Source organism: Chrysemys picta, unplaced genomic scaffold (genome assembly GCF_011386835.1).
Source record: "Chrysemys picta bellii isolate R12L10 unplaced genomic scaffold, ASM1138683v2 scaf784, whole genome shotgun sequence".
Taxonomy (NCBI): Eukaryota; Metazoa; Chordata; order Testudines; family Emydidae; genus Chrysemys; species Chrysemys picta.
In genome coordinates this window covers 4124-28488 of record NW_027053491.1, presented here as the reverse complement: position 1 = coordinate 28488, position 24365 = coordinate 4124, and the positions used below count along the sequence as shown (strand labels likewise).

Below are 24365 nucleotides of genomic sequence, written 5' to 3'. Positions count from 1 at the left end.
AGCTGAGCACTCACCATCCATATCACCTTCCTTCTAAGAGCTTCCTCAGCTGTTGCAGGAACTACTCAGAGAAGCCTGTAAAATGGAAGCCTCAGTGGGCTCCAGGGCCGGCTCCAGCATTTCTGCCGCCCCAAACCAAAAAAAAAAAGCCGTGATCGGCAGTGGCAGTTCAGTGGCAGGTCCTTCGCTCCTGGATGAAGTGAGGGACCTGCCGCCCCCGAATTGCCGCAGGTGCCGCCCCTCTCCCTTGGCCGCCCCAAGCACCTGCTTGTTAAGCTGGTACCTGGAGCCGTCCCTGGTGGGCTCTCTTCCTATATCTCTTCCTACACCTGGCAGTTAGTGCTTGGCTTATGCCCTGAAGCAGGAGGGTTGAAACCCTGACCCCCAGGTCATTTATCCTGTCTCTGGGAGAAGAGTTGGGGTTGTTACCTGCTCCTGCAAACCTGGCAGCTTTTCAGTTTGAAACTTTTGTTTCTCCGCTCTCCTAGGACCAAGCCCCAGAACCGTCTCTTAAGGAGGCCTGTTAACTGCTTCTGCCTCCAAACCCTGTTGTACCCAGTTATCTTTAACTGCCCCCAACTCAGCCACCCCGCATCCCTCTGGGTCCCCTAATGCTGCCCCCATTTTCTTCTTAATCTCATCCCAGATTGATCCCTTAACTGGAATGGGCCCTGATTTTTCCGTATCCCTTAATCCAAAAAATCCATTACCCCTGCTTGCCAGAACCCACAACTACCATCACGAGAGTCCGCCATAATAACCCCCTCCAAGCAGCTGTGCGCACTGTTGGGGAGAGGGACTTACAGGCTGCCACGCACCTGTCCGACGCAATGCATGTGAGTCATGGCACCAAGATGTTCGAGGGTTTATCCCTTCACCCTCCACTCCCTCGTTCTTCTCACGTAAACAAAGAGCTGCAAAACTAGAAGTCCGAAGGTGCAGACAATTTGATGTTTATTGGGCTTAGATTCCAGCAAGCAATGAGTCCAGTTTCCTTTTGTCTTTTTCCCTCAACCTACTTCCTGTTTGCCCCCAATTTGTATAGTAATAGTCTCAACTATACCTTAACCAATCATTTTATGGAAATTTAACTAACCAATCCTAACGTATTGTAACATGATTATCTAACCAATTATATCCCAGCACCTTAATTGGTTTACACCCAGCAAAATTAATTCTACAGCAGACAGAAGCAATCAAAGAACCAGACAGATTCCATACAGTTTAACAATGGAGAAGCGGGGACATAAAGACAAAATAACAAGAAGTGGGGGTTTCACAATCACAACTATTGATAGGTGAGTTCTTGCCAGACAGGATGCTGTGAAATTAAATTTTCTTTAACCATCTTAAGATTTGTCTCTTTACCTGGCGGTGATGGGCACTATCGGGACAGAATCGGCTTTCTAACAGCCCAATCCCCTCTGATTTCAATGGGAGTGGCTGCGCGGTGCTAAATAGGCTGCGGCCGCGCAGCTTAGAGGGAACTGAGATGTGCAGGGGCGCAGAATTCCCCCAGGAGTAAAGTTCATACTGCTGGCTTTGCTGGCACCACCACTGTTTCTGTTGGGCAAATGGTGGAACTGCAGCACTTCTCGGTGGCCTTTCTGGAGATCCCGGCAGCTCTAGCCAGCTTCTTGGTGGCTATTTTCCTGCTGAGAGCCACTGGCTGGTTCTTGTGGCTTGTCCTGGGGCCCAGCTACTGCTGTCTGACTTTGAAGGAGCCAAGGTGCCGGTGATCTCTGCTAACCCCTGAGCCCCAACTGGATGTGGTTCTTGTTCTTCTGCACAGCATCGCTCGTGGAGAACAAGGACCTGCAAATGTGCATTCATATTCTATCATTGTTTGAACAAGGAGGAGTCCTGTGGCACACTAAAGACTAACACATTGATTTGGGCATAAGCTTTCATGGGCTGGAACCCACTTCATCAGATTTACGGCACTCCCAGCTATCTCTGTGACACCTCAGATTTCCTGAGAAAACTACAATGCATTGGTGACCTCCCAGAAAACACCATCCTAGCCACCATGGATGTCGAGGCTCTCTACACAAACATCCCACACACAGATGGAATACAAGCTGTCAGGAACAGTATCCCTGATGATGACACAGCACAACTTATTGCGGAGCTCTGTGACTTTATCCTCACGCACAATTATTTCAAATTTGGTGACAATATATACCTCCAGACCAGTGGCACCGCCATGGGCACCCGCATGGCCCCACAATATGCCAACATTTTTATGGCTGACCTGGAACAACGCTTCCTCAGCTCTCGTCCACTCATGCCCCTTCTCTACCTACGCTACATTGATGACATCTTCATCATCTGGACCCATGGGAAGGAGACCCTGGAAGAATTCCACCATGATTTCAACAGCTTCCACCCCACCATCAACCTCAGCCTGGACCAATCTACACGGGAGGTCCACTTCCTAGACACCACCATACAAATAAGCGATGGCCACATTAACACCACCCTATACCGAAAACCCACCGACCGCTACGCCTGTCTTCATGCCTCCAGCTTCCACCCTGATCACACCACACGATCCATCGTCTACAGCCAAGCACTGAGGTACAATCGCATCTGCTCCAACCCCTCAGACAGAGACCAACATCTACAAGATCTTCACCAAGCATTCTCAAAACTATGATACCCACACAAGGAAATAAAGAAACAAATCAACAGAGCCAGACGTGTACCCAGAAGCCTCCTGCTACAAGACAGGCCCAAAAAAGAAACCAACAGAATTCCACTGGCCATCACCTACAGTCCTCAGCTTAAACCTCTCCAACGCATCATCAGTGATCTACAACCCATCCTGGACAATGATCCCTCACTTTCACAGACCTTGGGAGGCAGGCCAGTCCTCGCCCACAGACAACCCGCCAACCTTAAGCATATTCTCACCAGCAACCACGCACCGCACCATAACAACTCTAACTCAGGAACCAACCCATGCAACAAACCTCAATGCCAACTCTGCCCATATATCTACACCAGCAGCACCATCACAGGACCTAACCAGATCAGCTACAACATCACCGGCTCATTCACCTGCACGTCCACCAATGTTATATATGCCATCATGTGCCAGCAATGCCCCTCTGCTATGTACATTGGCCAAACTGGACAGTCACTCCGCAAGAGGATAAATGGACACAAGTCAGATATCAGGAATGACAATATACAAAAACCTGTAGGAGAACACTTCAACCTCCCTGGCCACACAATAGCAGATGTAAAGGTAGCCATCTTACAGCAAAAAAACTTCAGGACCAGACTCCAAAGAGAAACTGCTGAGCTCCAGTTCATTTGCAAATTTGACACCATCAGACTGTGAATGGCTTTTCAACTACAGAAGCAGTTTCTCCTTCCTTGGTGTTCACACCTCAACTGCTAGCAGAGCACCTCACTCTCCCTGACCTGCCTCTGGAAATTTCCATTACTTGCATCTGAAGAAGTGAGGTTCTTACCCATGAAAGCTTATGCTCCCAATACTTCTGTTAGTCTTAAAGGTGCCACAGGACCCTCTGTTGCTTTTTACAGATTCAGACGAACACGGCTACCCCTCTGATACTTCATCAGATTTGTTAGTCTTTAAGGTGCCACAGGACTCCTCCTTGTTTTTGCTGAAACAGACTAACACAGCTCCCCCTCGGAAACTTATCTTTGTTTAATCAATGAAAGCAAACTAGAGCCTCAGAGGACCGGAACTGATTTTAGACGATGGACAGGTTTGCTCGGCGTTTGTACATTTCAACAGGGAAAATGTTGAACGATTAAATTCATTTCACTTCCCCATTCAGTGGAACTCCTGAACATACAGGAGATGGATATGAAAATATATTTCAATTAAAAAAGAACACATTTAAGAGAGCACCTAGATTTGAATCAGCAACCACTTTATCTGTTGTCGAATGTGCTACCACGGGGGTCTATGAGGCGGTAGAGTATTAGAGCCAGTGATCTTGAAGAGTGTGAAGGAGACACTTATTTCAAAGAGCTTCTCTTACATTCCCAGACATGGGTGGTTTTAAAAATGGGGTTTCATTACATTTTCTATCTGCATGTAAACACCACAGCTTGCACAATCCCCACAACTGCTCAGTCTCACCACAGCACAACTTTGGAGGGCCCGCACCCAGCTCTGCGGCCTTTAACCTCTTCAGCATTTCTCCAATGCCTTAAAGCCACAGGGCACATCATGTAACTCAAACCCCTTAATCTCTATATCATTCATGACTGAATTCCCAAAGAATTCCCTTCTGACCAGAAGCAGAGAGCTCCTGGGAGTGTCGGCCACACTCCTGTGCCCTGGAGTAGAGGGGTTCTGGCAGGGGCAGGGCCCATAGTGCACAGTCCCTTTGTTCTAGTTTGCACACTTGCTGGGTCTGTGGGAGAATTCTTGTCTCCCATACAGCAGGCCTGGGCTTCATTCATGGCCAGTGCAGACCTGAGTTTTAGGCTTAGATGTAAAAATTGCAGAATTGAAGCTTGAAAGACAGGCCAGTTCCCTCCCCTGCCCCCTAGCATTTCACATCTGTACAGCCAAACTCGAGGACTTTCTGAGTGATCTCTCCTAGTTCAACCGTATGGTGCTGGGGTCCATGTAGGACTCACTGGGTAAAATTCTCTGGACTGTTATGGCAGGTCAAGTAGGGAGAGGGAGAAGCCCACTGGATGCTCTTAGTCCCCTGCCTGGCAGTGCTTTTAAAAGGAAGGAAGGGGATGGGAACCCCCCTGCCACTGGAGAATGTGGCCATTGATCCCACTGCCTCTCGCATGCGACGCGAGCGCTCAACCACTTGCGCTAATTCCACTGGACACAAGCAGCTGTCCTCAGCCCCCCTCTCATTCCAGAGACCACAACCACCCTGCGGCTGCCCACGGCTCCTTTCCGAAAGGGCCGCTTCTCAGGCTGGTTTCTGTGGGCCGGCTAGCTACACTGGTGAGAGCGTGGTGCTAATAACACCCAAGGGTGGCAGGTTTGTAGAAATGTTGGTAGTGCCCAGAACCTGCCCCCCCAAATACCCACACACACACACACCTCCCTAAGGGTTAGAGTTTGGGTTTGCGTTTGGGTGAGGGTCTGGGGTGCAGGCTGTGGGAAGGAGTTTGGGTGCAGGCTCTAGGCTGGGCAGGGGATTGGGGTGAAGGAGGGGTGAGGGGTGCAGGCTGTGGGAGGGAGTTTGGGTGAGGGAGGATGTCTGGGGTGCAGGCTCTGGGAGGGAGTTTGGGTGCTGGATGCAGGCTCTGGGCTGGGGCAGGGGGTGGGTGTGGAGGAGGGGGTGAGGGATGCAGGCTCTGGGAGGGAGTTTGGGGGCTAGAGTGGGTGGGTGTGCAGGAGGGAATTTGGGGACAGGAGGGGGTGTGTGGGGAGGGGGTGTGGGTGCAGGCTCTGAAGGGGGCGGGGAGTTCGGTGCTTACCTGGGGCACCCCTCCAGCAGCGGTTCCTAGGCGGGGCAGGCTAGGAGGTCTCCATGCGCTCCTGTCCCCATCACCCCCGCAGCGTCCCATTGGCTGCAGGGGTGTTCGGGGCAGGGGCAGCGTGCGGAGACACAGGCCCCCCCGCCCAGCCACAGGGACATGCTGGCAGAAACATGGAGCGAGCGCGCAGGAAGCCGCTCAGACCTGTTGTACTGCCAGTGGTGGCAGTGGGGCCATTTTCAATCGCCCGGGGGCAGCAGGTGGGGCAGCAGGTGGGGCTGGGGGATGCGCAGGGGCGGCAGTTGGGGCCAGGGGAGAGACCCGGCCCCAAACTTTGCTGGAGCCAGGCCCCTGGGCCAGGAATATTCCTGGTGCCCAGCACCACAGGCCCATCTAACTCGCCACCTCTGGCTTAGGGCCTGGGGCGTTTGGAACTGACAGACCAAAGGTCTCTTCCCCTCCCCTGAGGGATGTCTCTAGTAACTGGATCTGGCGGCTGCAGCCCGTGGGTTTGTTCCAAGGGGAAGTCAAACTGCAGCACGGCAAGGACAATGTGGCCTCACCCAATAGGTCCCTGGAAGAGGATGGGGCATCTGCTCCCCGACTTGTGATGGCAACGGACAAACCCCACCCCCTTTCTGGGACTCCAACAAGGATCTGCTCAGGCAATCGCTGGGTGTTTCCTGACAGGCTCCCCTCTCAGACACTCCTGGGCCAGCCAGGGAGACAGGGACAGGAGCGAGGTCTCCAGAGACACAATCCTGCAGTAACTCACCCCCCAGGGGAGTCTTTTCATGCCATGGAGCAGTGGATGGCCCATTAGCAAGGCTCCAAGCCAGGCCCTTGAAAGCTGTCCTCTCCCACTGGATGGACGAGGAAGTCTAGAAGCTGAAAATAAGGAGCAGGATCTTGGCCAGTCTCCAGGATGCAGCTTTCCATATTAACCAACCAGCCGGTGCACACGGGTCCAGAAGCTGGTGATTTCTCCTGTGGCTGCTAGATGGCTCTAGATGGCCCAGTTTGGGGCGCCCCACGACAGAAAGGGTGGCCTGCCCTGCTCAGGCCATCAGGACTCAGTGGTCAGGAGGGGCGCTTGGGGACAGGAGCTCTCTGTTGCTGCAGGAGACAGAGACCCACAGCCTTTTAAACTCCCTAAGCTGTCAGGGAAGCTGAAGGTGTCGAAAGGGGAGAGCTTTAGCCGCAAGCTCAGCCAATCAGCACTGAGACTTTGAGGGGTGGGAAACTGATATTTTCCCCCAGATTGCCCGGGGATGGCTCAGGTCACCTGTGGGGATCACTCTCCGAGCAGCCTTCCTGCCCCATCTCTTTGGGAGGGCTTCCCACAATGCAACGAGGGCTAGAGAGCAGTGGAGGGAGGGAAGCAGGGAAAAGAGAAACCAAAAATGACGAACCCCAATGTCCCCAGTAATTCTGAGGGACAATGGCCTAAGGTGTGCGGGGGAAATTCTCGCACCTTAACCTAGTGTTTTCCATGCCTTGAATTTGGCCAGCACCAGGTGGGTCAGGCTGCCTAGGTACCAAACCTCTCTGGGGCTCTTACCTGCTCCACGGGGATGTCTGTCTTCTCGCTAAATTAGCAGTGGGAAAGGGGAAAACTCCAGTGAGGCTCCTCCTCGCGCTCACGGACATGACCCAGAATTCTCTCTCAGTCCTCGAGGGGAGACCTTGAGGAAGAGACTCCCTGCAGCAAAGCCATTGCCCCCACCCTGCAGCCTCTTTTACCTGCCCGTTGTCATAGACTCTCTGTGAGATCACCGCCTCCCAACCTCCTTTGACCAATCAGCTGAGGTCCTGCAAAAGGCTATTGTGATGTCACTGCCCTGGCCAGCCCCTTTGCATGTTTGAGCTGCTCCCGCTGTGTCACACCCCCACCCCCAATCATTCAGTGTTAGTTCTGGGATCAAGCAGGCGACACATGGAAACATCAGCGGCTGCTCAGTGTGCCACACTCAGCTTTGCAGAGATTTGGAGACGTTAAGGCAAGAAGAGACCTTTGGATCATCCAATCATGGAATCATAGGACTGGAAGGGAGGTCATCGAGTCCAGTCGCCTGCACTCAAGGCAAGACTAAGTACTATATAGATCATCTCTGACAGGTGTTTGTCTAACGTGCTCTTAAAAATCTCCAATGATGGAGATTCCACAACCTCCCTAGGCAATTTATTCCAGTGCTTAACCACCCTGACAGTTAGGAAGTTTTTCCTAATGTCCAACCTAAACCTCCCTTGCTGCAATTTAAGCCCATTGCTTCTTGTGCTACCTCAGAGGTTAAGGAGAAAAATTTTCCTTCCTCCTGCTTGTAACAATGTTTTAGGTACTTGAAAACTGTTCTCATGTCCCCTCTCAGTCTGCTCTTCTCCAGACTAAACAAACCCAGTTCTTTCAATCTTCCCTCATAGGTCATGTTTTCTAGACCTTTCATCATTTTTGTTGCTCTTCTCTGGACTTTCTCCAATTTGTCCGCATCTTTCCAGAGATGTGGTGCCCAAAACTGTACACGATAATCCAGTTGAGGCCTAATCAGCGTGGAGTAGAGCGGAAGAATTACTTCTCGTGTCTTGATTTCAACACTCCTACTAATACATCCCAGACTGATGTTGGCTTTTTTGCAACAGGTTATATTGTTGACTCTTATTTAGCTTGTGGTCCACTATGACCCTTGGATCCTTGTCCGCAGTACTCCTCCCTAGGCAGTCATTTCCCATTCTGTATGAGTGCAACTGATTGTTCCTTCCTAAGTGGAATACTTTGCATTTGTCCTTATTAAATTTCATCCTATTTACCTCAGACCATTTCTCCAGTTTGTCCAGATCATTTTGAATGTTCATCCTATCCTCCAAAGCGCTTGCAACCCCTTCCAGCTTGGTATCATCTGCCAACTTTGTAACGGTTCTCTCTATGCCACGGGTCTAAATCATTGATGAAGATATTGAACAGAACCGGACCCAGAACTGATCCCTGAAGGACTCCACTCGTTATGCCCTTCCGGCCTGACTGTGAACCACTGATAACTACTCTCTGGGAACAGTTTTCCAACCAGTTATGCACCCACCTTATAGTAGCTCCATCTAGATTGTATTTCCCTAGTTTGTTAATGAGAAGGTCATGTGAGACTGTATCAAAAGCCTTACTAACGTCTAGATATAGCATATCTACCGCTTCCTCCCATCCACAAGGGTTTGTTACCCAGTCAAAGAAAGCTACCAGGGGTTGATTTGACACGATTTGTCCTTGATAAATCCATGCTGGCTATTGCTTATCACCTTATTATCTTCGAGATGTTTTCAGATGGATTCCTTAATTATTTGCTCCATCATCTCTCCTGGTACAGAAGTTAAGCTGGCTGGTCTGTAATTGCCTGGCTTGTCCTTATTTCCCTTTTCATAGATGGGAACTACATTTGCCCTTTTCCAGACTTCTGGAATCTCTCCCATCTTCCATGACTTTTCAAAGATAATAACTAAAGTAAAGCTAGTCCATTGGGTGTGTGAGCAGGTAAATCGCCTCCCTCGCCCAGCAGCGCCCCCAGGGCAATGACCCAATGCCTCCCCCCAACCACAGGGACAGAGGCTGAAAGTCCATCTCATGGCAGGTCAGGGGCTGGCGTGGAATGTGCTGGGATCTCGGCCTGGGCCCTAGTGAGGTAGGTGACCCCGTCACACACAACCATACCCAGCAAGGCCTGCTCCGATTTTCTCCCTGTTTGTGAGTCCCAGCAGAGAGACCAGGGACTCATTGGTCCATGGAGAATGGGCTCCTCTACCCCAGCTGGGGGCTGCAGGCCAATGGCCAAGGACAGCGGGTGAGGGGAGCTGGCACTAGCGCTCCTGCAGGGTCCATGGTGTGGGATAAACAGAGAACTCCAGTGTCCAGGGCTCTCCGGCCACGTGTCCATTCCACGGCAGGAGGGGATCTGGGACCAGAGCGAGGGGGCCCGGGGCAGGAGTCTGGGACGCAGCCATCGGGGAGAAGGAGGGAATTCAGCTGTGCTGGGGAAGCTGTGCTGAGCAGAGATGCTGCTGCAGATGCAGCTAGTTCCCTGGGTGCGATGTTGCAGCACTTTAACTACATGGTTAATACAGAGGTTGCAGCTCAGCTGAGTAAAGTGCTGCACCCGTTTTAATGGTGTTAGGGGCTTTGCCAGGGTATAAGACTGAGGTGCAGCTTCATCCTGGCCACTCCGCTCTACCCCTGCTCCACCCCCTCCTCCTCCAGCCTGTCCATGCCCCCCACCCCCCCACCCCCAGAACACTCCTTGGTCCTGCAGCTGCTGGGGAGAGGCACAAGTGGCACCTCTGTTGGAGGAATTTCCCAGGGTGGGGGAGGGCTTTACACCTTCCCTACAGCCCCTTTGGCCCGCACTAGCCAGTATGGGAGCCAGAGCACAGTGGTGGGCTGGGTCCAGACTTCAAGAATGTCTCTTGATGTAGGGTCCAAACCCGGGATTCTGCCTTGAAGTGCGTCGGGGCTGGTTCTCTGAGGGGCTGGACCACTGCACTGCCCACGGACTCCAGATGCAGTTGGAACAAGGTCCCTGCAGCCCTGTAGTTCAGAGAGATAAACGGAGGTGTGACGTGCAGTCTATATGGTTTTATAAAAACATGCTAATAAGTGAATATAATGTAACTGGGATAGTTTTATTAAGATTTGATAATAAGTGAATATAATGCAACTGGGATATGCTTCGTGCAAAAGGTCTCTTGTAAGGTAACATTACAAAGCTCATAATCTACTGAGTGTGATCATCCGATTTGTAGAAATGTACCACTCTTGTATCTAAAACCAGAAATATGAAATAGAACTCTGAGGGCCTATTGTAATTATGTAAAGTGTGGGCCATTAATGATGGTTTGGAATCTTGATGACTCCCATTAACAAGGTCCCTTGTCTGCAGATGGCTGTGTTTTCCTGTTAGTCTTCCTGTATATGTGTGTGCTGGCAAGTGGGCAATGAAGTCTTGCAGTGACATGTGATCATGTCACCTGAACTGGAATCCATCTTCAACCTGCTGCTTTTCCAGGGAGGGGGGTGGAAACCCAGAGGGACAAAGGGTTCCCGCCTTATGCAAAAGATATATAAAGGGGTGGAACAGAACAAAGCGGGAGAGGAGCCATCATGAAGAATCCCCTAGCTATCACCTGAGCTGCAACAAGAGCTGTACCAGGGGAAAGAATTGTGCCCAGGCCTGGAAGGTGTCCAGCCTGAGAAAAAACTTACTGAAGCATCTCTGAGGGTGAGATTATCTGTATTCAGTTTGATTAGACATAGATTTGCGCATTTTATTTTATTTTGCTTGGTGACTTACTTTGTTCTGTCTGTTACTACTTGGAACCACTTAAATCCTACTGTCTGTATTTAATAAAATCACTTTTTATTTAGTAATTTACTCAGAGTATGTATTAATACCTGGGGGAGCAAACAGCTGTGCATATCTCTCTATCAGTGTTATAGAGGGTGAACAATTTCTGAGTTTGCCCTGCATAAGCTTTATGCAGGGTAAAACGGATTTATTTGGGTTTAGACCCCATTGGGAGTCGGGCATCTGAGTGCTAAAGACAAGCACACTTCTGTGAGCTGTTTTCAGGTAAACTTGCCGCTTTGGGACAAGTGATTCAGATGCTGGGTCTGTGTTGGAGCAGACGGGAGTGTCTGGCTCAGCAAGACAGGGTGCTGGAGTCCTGAGCTGGCAGGGAAAACAGGAGCAGAGGTAGTCTTTGCACATCGGGTGGCAGCTCCCAAGGAGGTTTCTGTGATCCATCCCGTCACAGGAGGTACCCAAAATGAGGCCATTGTTGTACATTTAGGCCTTACCGCCTTGCCCATTAACAACAGTAGGTGGGCTAAGGCTCATTGTCAGTCACTGTTTATACTTGATCACGGCTGACCTGGTTCTGGTCGTAAGCAGAGGCCTGGCAGTAAAAGGTCCTGATTCTATCCCCAGCACCCAGAGACAGATGGTCCCTCAGGGATGTAACGACCCTGGGGGATATTTTACACTCATGATCTTTCCCATGGGCTGGGGAATTGCACAGTCTCGTTCCCAGGGCTGAGAACCTCAGGGTTAAGTTGCACATAGTGAAAATGTGACCCCTGCGTTGCACACTGTGCTGTGCTGCCCTGGGCAGATGTGGCTTTAAGCTGGTGTCCAAGCCCCGTCCCACTCTCAAGAAGGACTGGGCCAAAAGAGCTGGTTTTCAGTGGCACTGGCACTGCCCGGGTCCTGGCCACCGGTCCGAGGGGCTCTGCGTTTTATTTTAATTTTAAATGAAGCGTCTTAAACATTTTAAAAACCTTATTTACTGTACATACAACAATAGTTTAGTTCTATATTATAAACTTATAGAAAGAGACCTTCTAAAAATGTTAAAATGTATGACTGGCACGCGAAATCTGAAATTAGAGTGAATAAATGAAGACTCGGCAGACCACTCCTGAAAGGTTGCCGACCCCTGATCTAGGGGTTACAGTGGACGAGAAGCTGGATATGAGTCAGCAGTGTGCCCTTGTTGCCAAGAAGGCCAATGGCCTATTGGGCTCCATTAGTAGGCACACTGCCAGCAGATTCAGGGAGTGATTATTCTCCTCTATTCGGCACTGGTGAGGCCACACTTGGAGTATTGCGTCCAGTTTTGGGCCCCACACTACAGAATGGATATGGACAAATTGGAGAATCCAGGGGAAGGAAACAAAAATGTTTGGCAGGTGGGGGGACTGGAGCACATGACCTATGAGGAGAGGCTGAGGGAACTGGGCTTATTTAGTCTGCAGAAGAGAAGCCGGGTGGGGTGGGGGATTGGCTAGCAGCCTTCATCTACCTGAAGGGGGGGTTCCAAAGAGGATGTAGCTCGGCTGTTCTCAGTGGTGGCAGATGACAGAACAAGAAGAAATGATCTCAAGTTGCAGTGGGGAGGATCTGGGTTGGATATTAGGAAACACTATTTCACTAGGAAGGTGGTGAAGCACTGGACTGGGTTCCCTAGGGAGGTGGTGGAATCTCCTTCCTTAGAGGATTTTAAGGTCAGGCTTAACAAAGCCCTGGCTGAGATCATTTAGTTGGGGTTGGTCCTGCTTTGAGCAGGGGCTTGGACTAGACACCGCCTGAGGTCCCTTCCAACCCTGATCTTCTATGATCCCAAATCAGTCTCCTGAGGGTTGGAAAAGAAAGTGTCAGACGTGGAGGGGCAGGGAATTCCCACTGAACCTCAAAGCACAGAGTGACCTCTCCAATCTTATAGCCCTGGTTCCAGCTATTGAGAAAATTGCTTCTGGGCTTTTTCTAGGCTAGTTCAGATCATTTGTAGATGTGTCGTTTGGGTTATTTTTTTTCCTCCCCCTCTCTCTTTCTTTTAGTATAGTGATGCTAAAACGTTTGTAACTAATACAGCCAAATAATGAGATGAATAGTGAAGCAGGTTTAGCTACTTCATAAGAAAATGGGTAAATTTATTTCCCTGATTTTGAGTCTTCAAAGATTTTCTGAGATTTCAATTTTTGAATGTGCAAGTGTTTTATTGCCCCTCCTGAATTGTGGGTTTTCTCTCCTGGTGAAGGCTGTTTGGTCACATACTTTGATATTAGCTTAGTTTGACAGGATGTAGCTCAGATGCGGCTGGGAGTCGGGGAGCGGAGCAGGCAGGAGGCCGGGTCGCTCTACTTATGGGTGAGGGCAGGCCCAACCTCTTCTGGAGTCCTCAAGGGAGTGGGGGCGGAGCAGGGGCGGGGGCTGGGGAAGAGCTGGTGCCCCACACAGCTGCACACTTTGCGTATGGGTAAGGACGGCCCTGAGACGCTGCACCCAAGACTGAGGCTCTATTGTGCTCGGTGTCATATTAGACACACACATTGCGAGAGGCAGCTCCTAGGGGAAGGAGCTTCAAGTCTAACTGTGCAAAGCAGACGCAAGGAGGAGTGTGTGGGTGTCGGGAGCGTCTCCGTGATTAAGGCCGCACTTGTAAACCAAGTTTTCAACTTCCAATAGATGTGAAAAAACAACAACAGATTTTTCTTCCTCCAAATAACAGCACTTACACTTACAGTACAGGACAAGTAGCCCGAGTTCCCTGGAAGCTGCACAGCCGCGCAGCCACCCAGCAGCCTCCTTAGTGCCGCCTGGGCCCTCAGACAACCCACCTGGGGGGCTGCCACGGCCAGGGGAGGGGCACCCTTCCCTGAGCCCCAATCTATCCCGGCCTCCAACCTGCGCCAACCCAGCTGAGCCTGAGCTGCCCTTGCCCAGGCCTGACGCCTATCCTGTGGGCCCGGCCCTGCAGCTGATACGGGGGGCAGGGGGTCGCCTCCCTGCCAAGCCTAGGTGCTGCTGCAGGGAGAGACAGCTGGGAAGAGGCCTCTCTCCCGGCCGGAGCACCCGCCTGCACCATTGGAATTCCCCACCCAGGCCTGGGACACTCATCTCCAGCTCTAATGAGTTGGATACAGGATCAAATTGATCCTAAGTGCAGAGACTCTCTGCTGCGGGGGGGTGGGGGGGGGGAGGGGGACAAAATACAGGTGGATAAACTCCACTGTGCCTCAGACACAGGCCAGCGCTGCTGGAGTCAGCAGATACAGTGACGGTGATGGGGAAGGAGGGAATCCCTCCGACTCGCCCCATTGCCTTCCGGCCTCGCAGAGGCTGAAATGATCCATCTGTCCCACTCCTGCTCCCCTGTGTGGATCCTCTGATGGTTACTAAGGGTAGAGCTCAGAGTGAAGGTTTTCTCGCACTCACTGCATTCTTGGGCTCTCTCTCCTGTGTGGATTCTCTGATGTTTTAAAAGGCCTGAGTGGTTAGTGAAATGTTTTCCACACTCAGTGCATGTGTCTTTTCTCTCTCCTGTGGGTATTCTCGCCTGGGCTGTGGTTTCCAGGAGGTCCTGGTGAGTTCCCTGACAATTAATGGAGTTACCCACTTTCTCCGCTGGCTGGTTTCTCTGCTCCCTCTCTGGCCTGTGCTGACTCCCACAGGCTTTGCCCTGCACACGATGCCGGGACACATTCCCTCTGGAGCCGTGCGATAATCCCCCAGGTGGTGCCACTTGCTCAGAATCTTCCTGCTGAGGATTCTGCTTCTTCTCCTCACTCACCATCCCAGCACCTGCTGGGACAGAGAGAGAAACCTCAGAGACAGGGATGGAAAGGGGAAAACAACCAAAATTAGAGCTGGAGAGACAGAGAAGAAACCTAGTAGCCGGATTCTCCACAACTCTTCCCCACAAGGGAGAGAGGAGGGGAACAATTCTGCCTCCACATCCCCTCAGGGAGGGAGCTCTGCCAGGTGTCAGTCAGGATGCGCAGGAAGCCATGAGCGACAGCTGCCCTGAGGATACACGGCCTCCTGGGGATACTCCTGAACCCCGAGAGCTCACAAGGCTTTTAGGGACTCCCAGCTGTTTCCTTCGGGCACTGAGAGCTTTGAGTTGGTTTAATGATCCCTCACCTGCGCAGGCACCTCTGGGGATCTCTCCTTCCTCACAGCCCTGGAGATCCGGGACCCACGGCTCCTCCCCTCGTTCCAGCTGGGAGTTCACATCAGGTTTGGAAACTGGACACCCTGCTCAGGAGAAAGAAAACAAGGGAGATCAGGGAATTTATGGGATGTTTCTATTACTTTAACCCCAGCCCATTTTACAGCAGGGAAAGGCTGGGGGCAGCTCCCCAGGTGCAGGAGACTCTGCGTATGAGGGATTTAACTCTCCCCATCTCTGCTGGGAACACACACAGCCAGACACTGCTCAGCAAAGGGGCTCCTAAAACACAGAGACAGGAACTCCACGTTCCAGGAAGTTAAGGCCCCAGCCAGAGGGGAAGTTACCCTGGACCTGCTTCTTCATCCCAGAGAGAAAGCCCGAGAGAATGGGGGAGTTGTAGGAGAGTTGGGACCGTTGAGCACGGGCTGGTGGGATTCAGCGCAGTGAGGAATAGGAGGGACAGGGGGTGTCACCGAATGTCGTATCTCAGGATGTGTCTACACTTGAGACCCCATGACTGGAGTGCTGTAGTGGGTCAGTGTAGATACTCAGCAATGGGAAGGTTCTGCTGTCGGGGTAGGTCATCCACCTCCCCCAGAGGCAATAGCTAGTCCACAGAAGCATCATTTTCTGCATAAAAACCAACTATTCTAACTACCCTAAATTCCACAGGTGCATTCAGATGGCCTTGAAATGTGCTGGTTTCTATGGTCATTCATGGACGGGTTACTGGTCCCAGTATGGGGTGACTGGTTAAAGATGTTCCTGAGATTCAGCCCCACCACCCTAGGCAGCTTTTGACAAAATCATCTTGGTCTTGAAATGTTTTTTGCACACAGCTGGGGCTGAAACTGGTTCTAATTGTCCCTGGACTGATCACAGTCACTTGGCGTTGATCTGTTAATACAGGACACCCCGTCTTCTGCAGGAAACCAGCTCTGAAAGCCAATAGCTGCGGAATCTGGAATCTCAGAGCAGCACAAGCCAAACTGAGCAGTCGCTGACCTGGAAATGCCCACGTGCTGCCAGACTACGTCCCTAGGAAGTGCGCGAGGGTTGCCAGCAATCTGCTGGCCCAGGGAAAGGTTTGCTCAAGGGGATGGGCTGCGGGCACTGAACCTGAATGACACCCATGAACTGAAGCCTGAGCCCGAGCTCCGAGAGCTTTCACACCATGTGTGTGGTGCATTTTTCTTGCATTCGGCAGAAGTTCCTCTTGGAAGCTTTGCCCTTTTATACCCAAATGTTTGTGTGAAGATTAATAGTTTCAAGTTCTCTGAACTAAAAAACCCACTTTCTTGCCCAGTCTGCACTTAAACTTTTTGCAAGCCTAGCTCTGTGTGATGGGGGTGTGAAAAATCACAGCGCTGACCAACACAGCTATGCTGGGAAAAGCTCTAGGGTAGACATACAGCTATGAAGAACCACTGAGAAGAACATGCCACCGTTTGTGTTGTGTTCCACGGATCGGAATACCAGCATTTCCCTGCATGTGTGTCAGCTGTGGATGACTGGGAGCAGCTTGGCAGAGATGTGACTGTGATATGAAGAGAGCTGCATGTAAAACTTGGGGGCCTAGTCTGCCTCATGCCCGTGCTAAGGGCTGGAGGCTGGGTCCGTGAAGGTGCACAGGGGTGAGGTCTTGTCACCGAGATTGTCAGCATCCTGGTGACATATGTGCTAGTGATCCTCAGGGCTCAGTGAGAGCTAAGCGAAGTCTGTGACTCAGGAGGAAACCTCGGGGCGAGGGGAAAGGGGTGATCTCACTTTGCAGGTCCGAGCTGGTTTGTGTGGAGTGGGATCAGTGTGTGAGTGCCGGCCAAGGGTCAGAAGTTTCTGTTTGTCACATTGGACCTAAATCCAAGTTTTGCCCTAGCAAAGAGAAGATGTCAGACTTCGTGCTGTGCTGCCCCTGTGCGCTGTTCCCAGAGCGTCCTGTAGCAGGGGAGGGCAGAGCGCTAGGGTGTGTGTCACTGGCTTGTTGGGGTGTTGCTGAAACACGGTAGAGTAGAGGTTGCTTTGTGAAGATGCCATAAGCCTTAACTCTGCATTTCCCCTCCTAAGAACGGAGGGGACAGGAACCCTTACCCAGCGAGGTCACGTTCTCATAGTTCTGCTGCATGACGTCTGTGTAGAGGGCTCTCTGAGCGGGGTTCAGCAGAGCCCCCTGCCCCACGGTGAAATACACAGCCACCTCCTGGAAGCTCACCGGCCCCTGAAACAACAGGTGCCCCCCACTCAGTGCCTGCTGCCCCAGCCACAACTCCACTATTCATGGGGGAAAGGAGCCAATCAAATGGAAGCTCTGAGGGGCTCGCAGTCAGAGACCAACCCCCAAACCACTCATAAGAACGGCCAGCCTGAGTCAGACCAAAGGTCCATCTAGCCCAGTATCCTGTCTGCCGACAGTGGCCAGTGCCAGACGCCTCAGAGGGAATGAACAGAACAGGGAATCATCAAGTGATTCACCTGTCGCCTATTCCCAGTTTCTAGCAAACAGAGACCAGGGACACCGTCCCTGCCCATCCCGGCTAATAGCCATCGATGGACCTGCCCTCCATGAATCTATCTGGTACCAGAGCATCCAGGAAACACTCAGGTGAGGGGACGAAGAGAGAGCCCCTGGTCTCTCCCAGCAGATCCATCACACACCTACTAGCCAGGGGCTGATACAGGAGATGGAGCCCTGGCAGGGTCCAGGGACAATTCCCTGGTAGATACCAACACCCTCCTCATTGCGAGGAGCTGGATATGAAGGGAAGGGCAAGGCCCCTACGCTGCCCCTTTCATATTTCACAGCTGCCGTTGGTCAGTCGGGTCAGGCTCCAGCACTGGGAGCCTGGTCAGTGTTTCCTAACCTCACCTAGGTGGGTTGTTTCCTCTCCCACAAATTAGGGCATTTCCCCTCCGAACCGCATGGCTCTGATCCTAGAATCCAGGGCACTTATTAAACAAGTCCCAGCAGGTTTGCCACCCCCTGGCCTCCTCCCTTTCTCCACCCTGGGAATTTCCTGCCCCGCTCCCACCTCCAAACCAGACCCAAACCTTCTCACCCCCTGTGTATTGCTGCCCCCTCCCTCCTGCAACAACCCACCAGCCACCCCCCAAGAACCCCTACCTGAACTGGCTCCACTGCAGCCATTTCTCTGCCCTGTGCCAAGGGCTGGAGCGAAGCGTGGGCGTCGTTCTGCAGTCCGGCAGGGTGAGAGGGGCAGTTGTGGAGGTGGGAGAACAGGCTTTAGGTACGTTCCCATCACGATTCCCCAGGTTCTTTCCCTGCAGACAGACCCCGAGATTCTGCCACGCTGGGCGACACGTGACAAGGAGAGAAAAGGGACGAACTGGAGGGAATTTCTACAGACAGGGAAAGTGTGGGCGGGGGATGAAGCTTCCCTGGGCGGGGGAAGCGGGGACTAGCTCCCTGCCCCACCTCTGCAGCCCGAGACTCTGCCCACACTCCGCCCCCCGCTCGCCCCCTCCTGCTGCTCCCCAGGGTCTCTCCTCCACCCCCTCCCCATAGCACAGAGGGGTGAGGGGGGAGCGGAGAGGCAGGGGGATGACTGGCAGGGAGGGGGTGGCGAGGAAGAACCTGGCAGGTGTGGGGGGGAATGAGGAGGCACGGGCGGCGAGTTGTAGGGGCTCGTGGTGCCTGGGCACCAGGAATATTCCTGGCCTGGGGCCCAGCTCCACAAATGTTCGGGGCCGGGTCTCTCCCGCGACCCTGCCTGCCACCCCCATGCGTCCCCCAGTCCCTCCTGCCACCCCCGCACCCTCCTTCTCCTCCCCCCCCACCTGCCGCCCCCGCACACTCCCCCCCGCCATGCGGCCCCCGGTCCCACCTGCCTCCCCCAGGCGATTAAAAAAGGCCCATCCCTGCGCTGCGGCCCCTGGGGGAGTGAGGGGGGCAGCAGCGTGCGGAGACCCCCTGGCCTATGCCGCCTAGGAGCCGCTGACCCAGGTAAATGCTGTATCCTCCACCCGCTCCAAGAGCCTGCACCCCACCGCCTACCCCCACATCCCTTCCCGCCCCCAAACTCCCTCCCCGCCAACCCAAACTCCCTCCCAGGGGCTGTACCCTCTCACCCCTCCTGCACCCCACCCCTGTCCCTGCCCAGAGCCTGCATCCAGCACCCACACTCCATCCCAGAGCTGGCACCCCACACCCCCATTTCCTCCCAGAGCCTGCACGCCCGCCCCCTCACCCCCTGCACCCAAACTCCCCCCCAGAGCCTGCACCCCGCACCCCTCCTGCACCCCACCACTGCCCCAGCTGAGCCTGCACCCAGCATCCCCTCCCACCCTCATTTCCTCCCAGAGCCTGCACACCCACCCCCTCACCCAAACTTCCTCCCGGAACCTGCACCCCTCACCCCTCCTGCACCCCCACCACTGCCCCAGCTGAGCCTGCACCCAGCATCCCCTCCCACCCTCATTTCCTCCCAGAGCCTGCACACCCACCCCCTCACCCAAACTTCCTCCCGGAATCTGCACCCCTCACCCCTCCTGCACCCCCACCACTGCCCCAGCTGAGCCTGCACCCAGCATCCCCTCCCACCCTCATTTCCTCCCAGAGCCTGCACACCCACCCCCTCACCCAAAATTCCTCCCAGAGCCTCTGCCCCTCCCCCATCCCGCACCCAAACTCCCTCCCGGGGCCTGCGCCCCTCCCCCATCCCACACCCAAACTCCCTCCCCCGTCCTGCACCCCCACCCCTGCCCCAGCCCAGAGCGGGGAAGGGGCAGAGCAGGGGCTGGCAGAGACACGTGTTCACGGTTCTGGTCAGTGGCTCTCAGCGTCCCTGCATCTCCCCCCAAATCTCCCGGCTGCACAGACAGTTCAACGCCCCTCCCCCCCCGCAACTCCGGCTCCCCCCTCCCCGACACCGCCCCACAGGGGACCCCCCCCCAGGAGCCCTTGTGCGGAGTCACTTTCCCCGGGGTTTCCTCCCGGCCCCAGGTCCGATCTCTGGGGCTGTCCGCCCCACTTCCCCCCACCGCTCCCGAGCCTGGCCCCTTCCTGTGCGTCCGGCCGGGCTGCAGCCAGCGCCTGCCCCAGGATCGCTGGGAGACGGAGCGTCCCGGGCAGATCTCCGGCTGGGAGGGAGCGGGGGAAGGGGCGTGACCCACAGCCCCCTGCCCCCCATTGCCAGCCTCTCCCTGCCCCCCCTGCCCCTCCATTGCCAGCCTCTGGATGCTACCCCCGCCGCCCATTGCCAGCCCCTCCCTGCCCCCCTTGCCAGCCTCTGGCTGCACCCCCCGCCCCCCATTGCCAGGCTCTCCCTGCATCCCCCGGCCCCTCATTGCCAGCCTCTCCCTGCCCCTCCACCCCACATTGCCACCCTCTGGCTGCACCACCCTGCCCTCTATTGCCAACCTCTCCCTGCACCCCCCGCCCCCCATTGCCACCCTCGGGCTGCACCCCCCTGCCCCCATTGCCAGCCTCTCCCTGCATCTCCCTGCCCCCCTTTGCCATCCTCTCCCTGCACCCCCTGCCCCCCATTGCCAGCCTCTCCCTGCCCCCCGTCCCCCATTGCCAGCCTCTCCCTGCCCCCCATCCCCCATTGCCAGTCCCCCCTACCCCCTATTGCCAGCCTCTGGCTGTGAACACGCCTGGTGAGGGGCGTTTGAACCCTAACAACCGCCTGGTTCCTAATGTTCTGGGGAGCATGTGGAGCAGCATCGCCCAGACAGTTCGGGAAGCCCCTTGTGTGATGTTACATGTTCAAAACCAGGGACCCTCCATAGGCCACAGCTGTGACCCAGCTCCGCCGGGCTGTCCTCTGAGAGAGGAGCCGCTCCAGATCCGGCTGGGGTCACGGGGCACTGGGGCGACGGGACAGCCCGTGTCTCTGGGACAGGCTCGTCTGGGGCTGGCTGGACCAGGGAGGAGCAGTGCAGAGGGATTGCTGCACAAGTGAGCCTGTGGCAGGCGTGTTTGTGCCCATTGCACATCCGGCACCGACCCCTGGTGCTGCTGGGTCTTGCTCAGAGACAGCGGCCTTGTCCTCCTGCCCCCAGGATCACGCACAGACAAGGCGGCTGGGCAATTTTTGTGTCATTTCCTATATTTGTACAGCTCCCAACCTCAACATCCTGGGGAGCCAAACCGACCCCCCCCGACTCATCCTCACACCAAGGCCCTTTGATCCACCAGGCGCAGACCTCTGCCCCTTGAGCTGCAGCGTAACCGAGAACAGTAGCTGTTCCCTGTCCGTGGCCCAGGCACCAGAGGGGGTGAGCTAGTGCCTCTGGGCAGTCAATATCGCCTAGACGAAAGAAAGTTTAGCCCAAACAGGGACGTTAGCTGGTTCAATGAGACATGAGGGTGACAGGGATGTTGTCGCAGGGCAATCAGGTTGGTCAGGCATGACTTGCCCTTGGTGAATCCAGGTTGACTGTTCCCGATCACCTTCCTCTCTTCCAAGTGCTTCAAAATGGATTCCTTGAGGACCTGCTCTATCATTTTGCCAGGGACTGAGTGAGGCGGACCGGTCTGTAGCTCCCCAGGTTCTCTTTCTTCCCTTTTTGAAAGATGGGCATTATATTTGCCTTCTTTCCAATCGTCCGGGACCTCCCCCAATCATAGAATCTCAGGGTTGGAAGGGACCTCAGAAGGTATCTAGTCTAACCCCCTGCTCAAAGCAGGACCAACACCAACTAAATCATCCCAGCCAGGGCTTTGTCAAGCCTGACCTTAAAAACCTCTAAGGAAGGAGATTGCACCACCTCCCTAGGTAACCCATTCCAGTGCTTCACCACCCTCCTAGTGAAAAAGTTTTTCCTAATATCCAACCTAAACCTCCCCCACTGCACAGTTCCCTGAGCTGAGCGAAGGAGACCCTGTGCCCCCCCGCCCCCGCTGCCACTGACCTACCCCTGCCGGCCCCTCCCAGAGAGTAATGGGGCCATGTGCTTTCATCTGAGCTTATCCGACCCTGTGCCATACGGGGGTCAATGTTGCTCCTGCCTCTGTCCCCGCACCTGCTGCTGTTGCAAACAGGCCCCGTTGTGGGGGGCAGGTGAGGGAGGGGAAAGGGAACAGGCCATGTCGGGGAGGGGAGCAACGTGTGGGCAGTACATTGAATCAGCGCAGGCTGTGACTTCACTTTCTGCCCTATGCCCCGAGCTGCCGAGGGGCCAGATGACGCCCAGCGCCTCTGTGAATACTGGCTGAATGTTTAAAGGCCTGGTCTGCACACAGTTCTTGGTAGGTCTAGAACTATTTTGGGTAGGGATGCATTTATTTACATCTCCCTTAATAGTTGTCCCAGCACAACTTCTACTGTGCACACAGTTATATCCTCATGCAAGTGTCTTACACCAATATAGCTTATTCCCCTCACTGTACTGGTCTAAAGCACCGTTATACTGATAGGACTGTCCCCATACTAGGGGGGTTGTACTGCTTCAACTATACTAGTAGAGCTCAAGCACTACACCTTTCTAGTGTAAATAAGCCCCTGCTCACTATCACTTGTGCACCTTTATATTGAATTAGAACAAAAAAGTCAGTCTCTTGTTACGGGGGAACAGAGATTGCCTCCCCACAGGACAACTGACACTCAGATACTTGGCCCTCAGATACTGTGGTGATGGGCACCAACTGAGAAACCTAGATAAATAGCTCCATGTAGATGAACGAATGTCAGTGCAGAGGTGTCATGGGGTTGCTGGTCCTTTAAGTGGAGTCTGGGCCCAGGCTACGTATGGGAAGGTAATTTAAAAGCAAAGAGCCCATGTAGGGCAGATGATTGTCTGTCAGGCACCTGGCCCTGATCAAAGGCCATCAGGACTCAGTGGCAAGGAGGAGCTCTTGGGACAGGCCCGTTCTGTTGCTGCACGACGAGACCTACAGCCTGTTTAACTCTCTAAGCTGTCAGGTAAACTGATGGAGTAGAAAGGGTCCAGCTTTAGCCCCCAGCTCAGCCAATCAGCATTGAGACTCTGCGGGGCGGGAGGCTGAGGGGTCTCACCACATGGCCCAAAGGATGGCCCAGCTCACCAGTGGGGATCACTGTCAGAGCACTCTTCCTGTCCCATGGCTTTGTGAGGGCCTCCCACAATGAGGGCTGGACAGCAGCCCCCTCCTCGCCTGTGGAGGGAGAGAAGAAGGGAAAAGGGAAAACAAAAGAGACACAAACCCCAATGTCCCCAGTGACTCTAAGGGACAAAGCCCTCAGTGGGGGGAAAATTCTCCCACCTTAACCTAGTGTTTTCCATGCCTAGAATTTGGCCGGCACCAGATGGCTCAGGCTGAACAGGTTCCAAACCGCTCGGAGGCTCTGACCTTCTCCACTGGGACGGCTGTTTTCCAGCTAAATCAGTAGTGGGAAAGGGGGAAACTCCAAAGAGGCTCCTCCTCGCGCTCACGTACCTGAACCTGAATTCTCCCTCAGGCCTCCAGGGGAGAACTCGGGAAGGAGACTGGCTGCAGCAAACCAAGGGGGGTCTCTGAGATTGCCCCTGCCCTGCAGCCTGTCCTGCCTGCCCGTTGCCATGGACTCTCTGTGAGGTCACCGCCTCCCAACCTCTTTTCACCAATCAGCCGAGGTGCTGCAAAAGGCCCTTGTGATGTCACTGCCACACCCAGCCCTGCCCTGTGGGGCTAATGTCCTGCTCCTGCCAGCCCCTTTCCATGTTTGAGCTGCTCCCCTGTATCGCCCTCCCCCGCCACACACACACACTCACTCTTAGCTCTGGGGATCAATGAGGCTACTCATGGAAACATCAGAGGCTGCTCAGTGTGCCACACTCCGGTTTTCAGAGATTTCTAGACTTTAAGGCCAGAAGAGACCATTAGATCATATAATCTGACCGCTTCCATCCCCGCCTCTTGTATAGCATCTTGTATAGCACAGTGGCTAGATATCACAGACCTCTTGTATAGCACAGTGGCTAGTTTTGGACCAAAGCACACTCCAGAAAGGCATCTAGTCTTCATTGGAAGACATCAAGAGATGGAGAAACCACCACTTCCCCTGGTAGTTTGGAGGAAACTGATGCAGAGAGGGGAAGGGAACTGACCCCAAGGCCACACCTGTGAGTCTGTATCATAAGACATACGCACAACGACACCGTGCTAAGGTGGTACAAGCAACCTTCATTCTGGTGTTTCCTAACATTTAAAGGCCTGGTCTGCACACAGTTCTTGGTAGTTCTAGAACTATTTTGGGTAGGGATGCATTTATTTACATCTCCCTTAATAATTGTCCCAGCACAACTTCTACTGTGCACACAGTTCTATCCTCATACAAGTGTCTTACACCAATATAGCTTATTCCCCTCACTGTACTGGTCTAAAGCACCGTTATACTGATAGGACTGTCCCCATACTAGGGGGGTTGTACTGCTTCAACTATACTAGTAGAGCTCAAGCACTACAACTTTCTAGTGTAAACAAGCCCCTGCTCACTATCACTCGTGCACCTTTATATTGAATT

At 53.7% G+C, this 24365-nt stretch overlaps 1 protein-coding gene across 2 annotated transcripts; it reads right to left on the bottom strand.

Moving 5' to 3' along the window:
* Positions 1–14002: 14002 nt before the first annotated feature.
* On the bottom strand, positions 14003–18370 carry LOC122173177 (zinc finger protein 74-like). Of its 2 annotated transcripts, none has more exons than XM_065579761.1 (4): positions 18044–18370; positions 17014–17140; positions 14895–15008; positions 14003–14555 (listed from the first exon to the last, which is right to left on the bottom strand). In XM_065579761.1, exons 1-4 carry the CDS (start codon positions 18065–18067, stop codon positions 14014–14016), a joined length of 807 nt encoding a protein of 268 aa, XP_065435833.1. In that variant the 5' UTR covers positions 18068–18370; the 3' UTR covers positions 14003–14013. The 2 variants fall into 2 exon arrangements, with proteins under 2 accessions (XP_065435833.1, XP_065435834.1); XM_065579762.1 differs by having other exon boundaries at positions 14003–14552; positions 18044–18366.
* Between the last annotated feature and the right edge of the window lie 5995 nt (positions 18371–24365).